The 11609-nt window shown below is 45.7% G+C and overlaps 1 protein-coding gene across 1 annotated transcript; it reads left to right on the plus strand.

The window, feature by feature from the left end:
* Window positions 1-818: 818 nt before the first annotated feature.
* LOC137854814 (b(0,+)-type amino acid transporter 1-like) lies at window positions 819-11256 on the plus strand. The gene is made up of 6 exons (XM_068678699.1): window positions 819-1626; window positions 2870-3003; window positions 6858-6987; window positions 7756-7880; window positions 8291-8378; window positions 9495-11256. The coding sequence occupies exons 1-6, from the start codon at window positions 883-885 to the stop codon at window positions 9726-9728; spliced, it is 1455 nt and encodes a 484-aa protein (XP_068534800.1). The 5' UTR covers window positions 819-882; the 3' UTR covers window positions 9729-11256.
* The last annotated feature ends 353 nt before the right edge of the window (window positions 11257-11609 follow it).

Here is an 11609-nt window from a genome sequence, read left to right on the forward strand (position 1 = left end):
CTTGTAACAACCTTCAGACTTTCAGCAGAACCTTCTCCAAAGTCAAAAATTGTATGTTAGGTAAAAAGATGCCAGTGGCATTGCCAGAACCCTGTGCTTCGACATTTCTGTTGAGTGTGCAATGAAATGTGCATATGATGAGTGGTGACAAAAAATCCTCTGATGATCATGGTCTGGTAAGAATCTGCAAACCTCATGGACACTGGCAAAAAGGGCCCATAAAAATGTACTTTTTGCCTCTTCACTCTTCCCCTGTGGCTTCTAAAATGTGGAAAAGCCAGAACTGCCCCAACTACTCTGCAAGAAAGCAGTGTCTGGACTGGTTTTAGCAGAACACTTTGTGTCTTTGATGAGGACATTGGAAAGGTTGCTCATTGAGCAGAGCCACAGCGTGCTGGGTGGCAGGCTTGTTAGGGTCACGCTATAGCGGGGAATGAAAATATGATTCAGCACTGAAGGAGGTGCTTGGGCATTGACTTTGAAACAAAGAATAAAGTACAGATTTGCAACGGGATTTTGCTTATCTTATATTTTGCTTCAGGTGGCATTTGAAGCATGATTTAAAGGAGGGGCAATAAGGGACACAGTCCAGTGAGGTGCTACATCATCCTGAGGTGGTGCCGAATGCTCTCCGTTCCCATTGCTTGTAATGACAACCAAAGATCATCAGACTTGGCCGCATCTGAACCATTATAAAGTAGCGAGATAAGATGGGTAATGAAAGAATGCAAAACAGGTAAAGAGAGTTTGTATTTCTTGGCAGCGTTCTGTGTGACTCTTGTAATTATTAACCTAACCCTAAAAGCCTGAGGTGGTTCTTATTCAAACAACTCAGTCTTGTTCCACGCTTTCTCTGAGGAAACATCTCCCAACAAGTCCATAATGAGGAAAAGGAAGACAACAGATCCACCTCCTTCACCCGCAGATCTGAGTGAAGGAAGGGAGAAATTAAGACTGAAGCAAGAGGTCGGCCTAATTAGCGGGGTGTCATTAATTGCGGGCACCATGATAGGCTCGGGGATCTTTATGTCCCCCGAGTGGGTGCTACATCACATGGGGAGCCCTGCCAGCAGCCTGCTTATTTGGGCAGCCTGCGGTGTCCTGGCCACGTTCGGGGCCTTGTCTTACGCTGAGCTGGGAACCATAATTAAAGAGTCTGGAGGCGAATATATTTACATCCTGAGGATTTTCGGCTCTTTTCCTGCTTTCCTCTTCGCCTACACTTCTGTCATCCTGGTGAGGCCAGCTGGGCTGGCAGCTGTCTGCCTGAGCTTCGCTGAGTACGCCGTTGCGCCCTTCTACCCAGGCTGCTCGTCTCCACAGGCTGTCGTCAAATGTGCAGCTGCCGCCTGCATCCTGGTTTTAGCTATCATCAACTGCCTCAACGTGAGGCTGGCGACGTCTATCATGAACGTTTTTACGGCTGCCAAACTCCTGGCTTTGCTAGTGATCGTGGCGGGCGGGATGGTGCTGCTGGCCAAGGGACAAACTCAGAGTTTTCAGAACGCTTTTCAAAACACGACCGCGGGGATCGGGACGGTCGGGGTGGCGTTTTATCAGGGGCTCTGGTCCTACGATGGCTGGAACAACCTGAACTACGTAACAGAGGAACTGAAGAAGCCTGAGGTGAGTGAGCTGTGTTTTTTATTGCTTCGTGCTGCTGCTGCTATGTTTGTTGCTGCCTATTAGCATGTTAAGAGGGGTAATCGAGGGATTAGAGCTGGAGGAAAGGCTGCTGAGCTTCCCTCCTGTGTGGTGTTGTTGTTGTTGTTCTGGGGCAGGACACCTATGGATGTGTTTGGAAAGGTTACAGGGAGAGTAAAAATAGGTCGTTAAGCAATTTAACATCCTACCCACAAGAAATCATTGCCTCACTAGCTGGGAAAAAAAGCTTATAGGCAGTTGAATGTCTTGGGGATGAGCTTTTGTCTTAGAGTTCAGAGAATAGCACTCCGGACACCCAAACTTATGCAAAAAAGCACTGCAGCCTCTCTTCTGCTAAAATTCACAAAGGTTTCTTAACACCAAGTACTCTGAAAAATATTTGATCTATAATGTGTAGTTCAAAACCCACTTCTTACTCCTCATTGCTTGGAGGGAACTTTACAGAAAGTCAAGCAATATCTGCTTTTTGGGCATTGTTCTGTCCATGGTATAGGCGCTGAAGTAGCTCACTCGCATTTCACAGCAGCCCTCTCTGTGCCATGGAGATCACAGATCAGACACTACAGCAGTATCGACCCTCTTTTAGAAAGAGCTGTGTGAGTGCAGCGGGTATAGACTGTGCTTGTGCAGAGCACATGATATTACAGATTACATGAAAATATGCAGTTGAATATTAATCTAAATGGCAACAAAGATCCCAGAGTCATGCGGCGCTGTCTCCCAGAGGACTGTGTGCACTGATACTGAGACCTTGGCAAGGTGGAAGCCACGGCACAAGGAATCGCCATATCTTGTCCTACAGTGAGAACAGGGAATGCAAAAATTGATATTTCAGGTTTTTAGACATAGAAAGTTGCTTTGTGATCACCTTATGGGTGTTCTTTTCCAGTGCTTTCACCTGCATAAAGCAGTGTTTGCTGATTTTTGTGAGCCTTAAAATGGTCTGTGGAGCTCCACGGTAGTATCCTATCATTAAGAAAAATATAATTCCTTCCTAGAGCAAATTTCCCTTGTACTGCCCAGCTTTGATTTAGACCTTAGAGTTGTTAAATATGATGGAAAACACACCGATATGTCACCCATTTCAGTGGGATGTTCAAGGGAAGATGTATCACACCAAGAGCCATAACACACCACCAACAAATAAATCAATGTTAAAACAACCAAGAAGCTTCTTGTAACATAGTTGTGGTCCCTTTTCCAGGTGACCCTTCCCAGAGCCGTGATGATTGCTATTCCCCTGGTTACCTGCCTGTACTTGCTGGTGAACGTGAGTTACTTTGCAGCCATGACTCCAACAGAACTGCTGACCTCGGGAGCTGTGGCTGTCACTTGGGGGTGAGCTCTGCTTCTGGTAACAAAGCAGCCAAAGCCATCTAACAAAACACAGGTTTTCCCCTGAGTTGCAGGAGATGTAGGCGCTGTTCCCAGTGGGCATGGAAGCAGACAAGGAAGCATGCTGACATGCAGCTCCCTGTTGCTTTCAGAGCAGCAGGTAGCCTTCCCTGACCAAAGACCAAGCTGACCAGCCCCATCGGGCCCATGGTCTCTGAGGTCTGCCAAGACGTGATGTTCTGCAGAGCACTCCTTGCTCCCCATCCCCGCTCATTTACACTGGGAAACTGTGGCTGTCCTCCAGCCCATGCTTTTCTCCATGGAGAGTGGCTATAAAGAAAGGGTGAAGAGCACACCAGGAGCATCTCCCTGAAAACAATGAGGATGCAGTAAGGGGATTACGGAGGTTTCACCCTGATGGGCAGCCAAGCTCCACCACACTGCTCTCTCACTCCCCTTACTTAAAGGAACAGGAGAAAATACGATGGAAAGGGCTCAAGGGTTGAGATAAGGACAGGGAGATCACAGGCAAAACAGACTCAGCATAGGGAGACTGATATAATTTATTGTCTATTACTAACAGACTAGAGCACTGAGAAACTGAACGCAAACTAAAACAACCTTTCCCTCAAAACTACCTTCTGAGTAGCGCAGAGGAATGAGGAATGGGGGCTGTGATCAACACTTTGCCTCCATCGTGCCTTCACAGTTCCTCTCTGCCCCTGCCCCACATGGGGTCCCTCCCATGGGATGCCGTCCTTCCCGAACTGAGCCTGTAGGAGCTGCCCACAGGCAGCAGCTCTTCAAGAACTGCTCCCAAGATGGTTCTATACCATTGGGTGCAGTCCTTCAGGAGCAAATTGCTCCAACACAGGACCCCCACAGGCAGCAGCTCCTACCAGAAGACCTCTTTCACCATGGCCTCCTCTCCACGGGCTGCAGCTCCGGCCCGGGGCCTGCTCCTGCGGGGGCTCTCCATGGGCTGCAGCCTCCTCCAGGCCACGTCCACCTGCTCCACCGGAGGCTCCTCCACCCATGGGGGGGCTGCAGCGTGGAGATCTGCTCCATGTGGGACCCATGGGCTGCAGGGGGACTTCTGCTGTGTGCCTGGAGCACCTCCTGCCCTCCTGCTGCACTGACCTTGGGGGCTGCAGGGCTGGGTCTCTCCCATTTTCACACCCCTCTCTACCAGTTGCAGTTGCACAACATTTTTATTTTTATTTTTTTCCCCTCTCTTTCCTTCATCTCTTCTCCCAAAGGCTCACCCAGCATCGCTCACTGGCTTGGCTCTGGCCACCATCAGGTCCTCTTTGGAGCTGGCAGGAGCTGGCTCTGATCTGACATGGGGCAGCTGCTGGGCTCTGCTCACAGAGGGCACCCCTGCTGCCCCCTGCTATCAAACCCTTGCCATGTAGGCTCAGTACAAGTGAATATCCAGGCCTGGGGACTGGGAAATGTCCCTCAATTTAAGCATTTCCATAAGAGTGGAGAGAGCAATGTGCTGCCCCACCAAAGGAGCAGCAGCGGTTTGGGAGAGAGACAAAAGCCAGCTGGGTTAATCCTCTCCACTCTTCACGCGGAAATTAGACCAGACCAGAGTGTATCGGTTCAATTTCCAAATTTGCTTACAAACTGTTTGTACCTTCCATCAACCTGAAGTGTTTAGTGACGTAGAATAGGCTCTGTGTGCAACAAGGATTTTAGGATAAGATAGAAAGGACTGTCATGAGAAATGTAGGCACCAGTGACTTTGAACCAACTGATATTGCCACCAGAATATCCAAACCCAGTCTAAATCTTTCCAAAGACATAGAATCTATGATATCTGAAAATGAGTCTTGCAGAAGCAACGACACATTATATCCAGGGATTATGTCGCTGCTCGTCCTCTTCCTAAAAAGTCGGCAGTGGCTCTGCTGCTGTTTGCATTTCGCAAGATCTCCAGTTTGAAGATCTGAGCGAGCTCTTGTGTTCTCTAATAGCCTTTCATGTCATTATAAACAGGAGCTTTTAAAGGCCTAGTGCTTTGTTTGAACAGGTTACAAAGCCTTACTAAGCTGCAGTGTCATGAACTTTCTCTGCACTTCCTTTCCCATCATTCCTGATTAACAACTTACTTGTGAGCTTCCTCCTTTTTAACGCCTCTGTTTTCCTGCCTGATTAACCTTTTCACCCCAAGAGCACAATTCAGGAAGAAACTTTGAACTAGCAACTGGAAAGCTGGGCACTTCGAAGCCTGGAGGACAGGTGGATAGCCACTGGCTGAGGAGGGTGCAATATTTGTGGTTCATGAGCAAGAGATGCAGCTCTTCAGGCCATTAAGGAAAGAGAGGAGCATAAAGAAGCCAGAGGAGGGCACTTCACATTTAAATACATTTACTCTCCATATAGTAAGGAAATTGCTAGGTAGAAACACTGTTTAGAGATGAGAAGTGCAGGCAGAAAATGGGCTCACAAAACTCTCCCCAACATGTCTTTGGTGCCAGTGGTTTAACAGAAGTGTAGATCTCAATATATATATATATATATTAAAAATATGTTATACATATATATATCTGTATATGTATACACATATAACATATAATATATATATAACACACATATATGTTAAATGTGTGTGTATATATATATTATATGTTATACAAAGTGTACAGTTATTCATGGCAGCCCCCGTAGTTCATTTTGAGAGCCCAAGCAGCACAACACTAATCTCAGAAGTGCAAAATACCCAATTGCTAAATATTTTATTACCATTTTTGTGATATAAGTTGTTTTCCCCTGAGATCTTGAGGTTATGGAGTCTTGTGATCATGTGAAATGCCCAGATTTCATCATTTCATCATTTTAAAAAAAGGAAATTTTTAGTTCTGTCTATGACAAGTAGCTTAATAACTTGAATCCCAATGGCCCATAACCCAGATATTAAATTTACATACTACATTTTTGAAATTATTATGGTACATAAGCTGCTGCCATAATGTTGGAAAGCCCAGCTCTTGATTTTTGAACATTTGGGATTGGTGATACTAAAAACTGCTACATAAGGCTTAAAGTCACACAATTCGGATGGAAATCTGTCCTAAAAAAAAAGAAAAAAAAAAGAAAAACACTTTCAAACTTTGGATTTTTGCCAATTTGATGAAGACTGTGTTTGTGTGTTTGTTCATGTATGTGATAATTACCCCAAACCACCAGCACTTATTACTCAATTAATATTCTTCATGCTGTTTCATTCCTAAAGACAGGCTTCACTTCTAGGTGAGAAAATTATATGTCCTCGAAATATTTGTAGCCCTGCTACTTCTTCTGTTCTGAAGAAAGCAAAGTGCAAATGTCTGAGCATGTTCTAAAACCAAACTTCTGAAATTTAAACTATTGCTTTGGTTCTAACCTAGTCCACAGAACAGAAATAAGTGCAGGTGAGATTAGAGGGTTAAATTCTTATGCCTGTTGGGGAAGGGGTTATAATGCAGGATATTTTGTCAGCTCTGGTGGCAATGGTCTTTCTGCATTTTCCATTTTAATATTGTTGGTGCTACAAGCAGCATCTCCAGGATTCACACCACAGCATGTGTACACACAAAGCGTTTTGTGTGTCGTGACAGCTTTGTGCACCATTGAAATGTATCTACACCAGGCAGGAAGCAAAGCTGCCGCTTCTGGATGAGACTAACAACTAAATATTACAGGAATGGAGAGAAGACTTTAAATCACTAGAAAGGCTTTGGGAAAAAACAAATAAATACATGAAAACTTTCAGTGAAAATAACAGAGAGAAGAAACCTGTCTTGTTCTAGGGTGTGCAACCGGTCCACCTATATGCTGGATGTTATGATGTGAATTCTTTCCCACCTCAGGGACAAAGTCCTGGGCAGCTGGGCATGGCTCATCTCCCTGTCGGTGGCACTGTCTACGTTTGGCTCATCGAATGGCACGTTCTTTAGCGGAGGCCGCGTGTGCTACATTGCTGCGAGGGAAGGCCATATGGTAAGGACCCCATAACAGGGGTCTGGTTTGCTTTGAGGAACTCTATCTTCTTGTGGCACTAAATCAGAAAGGAAAACACCACATACATTCAACTGGTAGAACAATAGCTCTTCAGTGGTTTATTTATCTTTTACATCTATAAATGACTGGGGTGGTGGCTTCTCTTACTGGTGACAGTGTCTGCTGCACCGTGGCAAGCTCTGTGCCAGGCAGTCCACAAAATTGTGGATATGAATGTGACCATACCAACCAACCATCCCCCTTGCCCCATTTCTCTGAGCTTTAGGAGAAGTACTTGGATGATATTTTGGTTGAAAATGAAAATAAAACAAGAAACCTTTCCATTAAACTTTCCCAATGAGCCAAGAAATTAAGAGGCTAGTGATCCTCTCTGTGTTCTTGAGCAAATCCTGGTTTGCTTTATGGTTGGCTGCATGCATATATTGGGAATAGTTGTCTCGTTTTCCAGTCAGCCCAGGAGAAGTCCCAGAGCAAGGTGACAGAGGGCAGAAGAGCGGGGCCATGCTCATCATGTTTGCCTGAACCAAAGCCAATCTGATAGGAAATCAGCGAGACATGATAAAAATATCCTTGCGGGGGGCTCCGTGTTTACATTCCTTGCAGCTGAATGGCTTTTATATCACAGTGCTCGCCTGATGATTAAGAGAGGGTCTGGCTGCAGGCAGAACTGCCCCCAGCTGCCGAGGGGATGGGTGCGTGTCTGCGCGAACGTGAGGTGACCACACGCTGTTGTGCTTCGGCTTGCAGCCAGAAATCCTGTCCATGGCCCACGTGCGGTGCCTCACGCCCTCCCCTGCCCTGCTGTTTACATCCGCTATGTCTCTGGTAATGGTAATGTCAGGAAACTTCACCAGCATCGTGAACTTTTTCAGGTAAGCACAGCGCTTCTGTTTGCATCCCCTTGTGCCCCTGGTTCTTGGCATTGTTTTGGAAGCTTATTTGTTTCTTCTTATTTTTTTTTTCAACCTGAACTACTGCTTTCTGACTCATATTGGGGAGGGAAGCAGGGAAAAGAGCTTAAGACCCAGCATCTCTGCAATGCATTAATGCTTCAGTCACTACAGACTTAACTGGGTGTGATTCATCCTCATATTGAAATGAATCTGCAACATTCGGGTCATTCTAAAGTTCTCATTGTTTGTGCTGGAAAGGAAATGAATGCAAGGACTACTACATTTATATCAATATTCTCCTGTTTAATTGGAGATATGTACATTTGGGGTATGCAAGGCAGGACTGACACTGCTGTACGATCTCACCCCAATTTTTTTTTTTTTTCCAGTTTTATAGCATGGTTTTTCTATGGCATGACCATTTCCGGCCTCCTATATTTAAAAATCAAGAAACCAGAACTGCCCAGATCTTATAAGGTGAAATAATAACATGGACCCCCCACAACCCTTTTCCTTGATTGTTCGAATGAATGAGACAGCATTATGAGGAAAGGAAGAGCACTGGGGTTAGTTGTCTATGGATTTAGTGTGGTTGTCCTTCCTTTTTTAATTTCACATTTTGTCTCAGAAAAGTCTACAGAGGGTGAGATAGTGTGAGTGTGCAGCCATAAGTCAAGTGTGAATTCTCTCTCGATACGCTAATAATGACCCCTTACTATGGTAAATATATCTACCGTATTCTATTTCTTCCTTCAAGACTTAAGAGAAAAATTTAGGATGATTCTGATCAGCAACACAACCACCTGGTTACGCTCCGAGAGCACAGTGACACTCCTCAGAGGGTAGCCCAGGTGTGAGAGCCTGGCCAAAGAGAGAAAACTCAGCCAGAATGCCCCAAGTCCTTTGCCATGGCCAGGGGACGGGTTTGCCCCCCACAAACCAGCTTAGTGGAAGGAAATCAGGAGTTACCTGCTTTATCTCTGGTGCCGTGAGCGAGTTGAGTTGCAAGGCCTTGTTAGTGACCAGGGAGAACAGGGGGCTCAAGAGACTGTGAGGGTGGGACAGTGGCTTTTCCCTGAGACAAGCAGAATGAGTACCCTCATTTTCATGGGGTTCCTCCAGGTGACAGATGACAGGGTGACACTGCCAGGCTGTGCGAAGAAATAGCGAGTGTCCTGCAGGGCTTAGCATGAAGAAGAGCAGTGCTCTGTTAGGCCTTCCTGTCACTTGTTCCTGTGGCTCTGTCCTGCGACTAGGACACTGGGTGAGGACCCAACCTGTTGGCTGAATGGGCTTCAAGCAGATGAAGTTCTGTTTCTGCAGTAATGTTTTGTGTGCTGTTTGCATCTTTGAGTCTGGGAGGTCAGGGAAGTCAAGGGGTTGGGGTACGTGGTGGTGGCGTAGCTCTTGCAGGCCTGCCAGAAGCTTAGAATGGAGTGGGCTGGGAAACAGGATGCCTGGATTAATTGGGATTTCTGGGTAATACCTCAGGCTGCAGCAGAATTTCAGCTAAAAGCCTTCTGCACAAGTTTTAGGGTTGTCCAGACCCACAAGGATTACATGAGTCTTTACTCTGATGTTTTGCTTTCACAGGTCCCGATTATCATCCCCATAATTGTGCTGATGGCGGCCGTGTACCTGGTGTTGGCTCCCATCATCGACCAACCCCAGATCGAGTTCCTCTACATCGTTCTGTTCATGTTCAGCGGCGTCATTCTTTACTTCCCCCTGGTGCGCTTCAAGTGCCACCCCCGCTTCTTGCAGCGAGTCACTTTGCATCTCCAGTTGTTCCTGGAAGTCGCTCCGACAGCCAGGGATGCGAACTGAGATAGTGTCCTCCTGGCGTATGGCTGCCTGGCCCTCCTGCTTTATTCCAGCACCGTGGTTTTCAAGGCTTAGGAATTAGTCTTCTGCGAGGGAGAATGAACAGAATTAATGTGTCACCAAAATCTTTAGTTGAGAGGGTCTAGACCCATGGCTCCTCACATTTCCTTAACATTTTGAGCACACGTTTTTCTCATTTTCATCTCTCCTTGGACAGATTACATTCAGATTCCAAAGGAATACATTTTTTAGTTTTCCACCCAGAGAAGAGCTGACCATCCTCAGCAGATCTAAATCTTAGCTCTTACATTTCAAGGCACCAGGCAACAGAAGACTGACAGTGAAATATTATTCCTACAGCAGGCTGTGAGCCTGAGCCATTCCTGGCAATGCCTTTAATTATTTCCACCTAGCTCTGCCCACTGTGACACCAGAGCTTCTCAAATTCTAACCCACTTTTCACACACTGCAGTCACGGTAGTTTCCCATTATCCTGAGTCTCAACCCTTTTCCTCTTGCTCTAGGGGCAAGAGGAACGTGATATGCTGTTTTCTTTCCGTTTGCCCATGCTGTTTTTGTGTGGGGCTGTCCTGTCATAGACTAAAAAGATCTAGGTGTTAGTCCCTAAAATGTCTCATTGTGTCTCAATATTACAAATGTTACTCAGGTCAACTTTCTGTCAGCGTTTGCTCTGCAGACCCGTACCGAGCGCTGCGTTCCTGGCACAGGGTCACTTGATCCTCCAGGCCTCCTCCAGCCCATCCCAGAGCTGTGTATCTGATTACGATCTCGTTCTGCAACGCCACCCCTCCTGCTCCTCAGATACCAGCAGCTACAGAAATGCAACAGAAAATGGATTCTGGCAGTTATTGTTTTTTCGGAAACAATCTCCGTTTCTTTGACTTATTTATAGAGCCTACCACATAGGGCTGTTCTTTCGTGAAGATCTACAGTCCATATGCAAAAAGTGGGAAGTTTAAGGTTTGACGTGCACAATATTTGTGGCTTTGACCACTTATAGTTGCATACCTAAGTAAAATCAGCCTTGGTCTTGTTCACACAGTTCTCGTGGAACGGGAGTTATTGCCCCTGTTTGATGTTGCGGATGTGTAGTACACTACAGGAGGTGAGCAGATCAAAGGATGGATTACACCTTGGTCAAAGTCACACGGGACATGTGTGGAAAATATGGCTGTTTCTCCCAAAGTCCAGTCGAGCATCTTACCACTTAACCCATCCTTTCTGTGCATCAGTGACATATGAATAATAATAAAGAACCCAGATAGACTGAGCACTTTGGATAAGCAGCCTTTACATATTCCTGCTTTGTATATAGATGTAGGGGAGCTGAAAAGCTGCAAGTATCACATTTTTCACCAACTTCATTTTCTGTAGATATTATTGTAATGAAGTGTTCTTTTTATTTATGACACCTAGGGTTTACAAGCACAGGTGCTTATAATGCCAAAACAAGAGGATGAAAGCTCAGAGAATGGCAAGATGATTACAATAAAATGGACATTAAAATGAAGTGAGTTGACGTGGTTGTTTCTGTTTTTCATCCAAGAAGAATAATTCCGTACAATTTTTTGCTGCATGAACATAAACAATCAGCATCAACCTCTCTCCTTGGATGGGAGGTTTAACTACATGCGTGGGTGCTTGTATGTGCGTACACTCATTTTTCAAAATGATTGCTTACTTATTTCAACCCCTTCTCATGCAAATCAGAGTTTCTCTTTCCTTCATCAGATATTTTTAATAGAAGTGGCAGGGAGAGGCAGCGCATCCTTGCTGCTCATTACCACAGCACGTAACAAACGGGGCGGCAGGCAGAGCTCTGTAGCTGCCGTGTGTGCAGGTCGTGCTGTGACACCACGTTGG

Source organism: Anas acuta, chromosome 3 (assembly GCF_963932015.1).
Source record: "Anas acuta chromosome 3, bAnaAcu1.1, whole genome shotgun sequence".
NCBI lineage: Eukaryota > Metazoa > Chordata > Aves > Anseriformes > Anatidae > Anas > Anas acuta.

Bases quoted from the DNA above. Each gene is read 5' to 3' on its own strand.
- LOC137854814 (XM_068678699.1), top strand. From the start codon at position 883: ATGAGGAAAAGGAAGACAACAGATCCACCTCCTTCACCCGCAGATCTG. The intron at 1,627-2,869 runs GTGAGTGAGCTG...TCCCTTTTCCAG, and splicing joins AGGAACTGAAGAAGCCTGAG to GTGACCCTTCCCAGAGCCGT. The intron at 7,881-8,290 runs GTAAGCACAGCG...TTTTTTTTCCAG, and splicing joins AGCATCGTGAACTTTTTCAG to TTTTATAGCATGGTTTTTCT.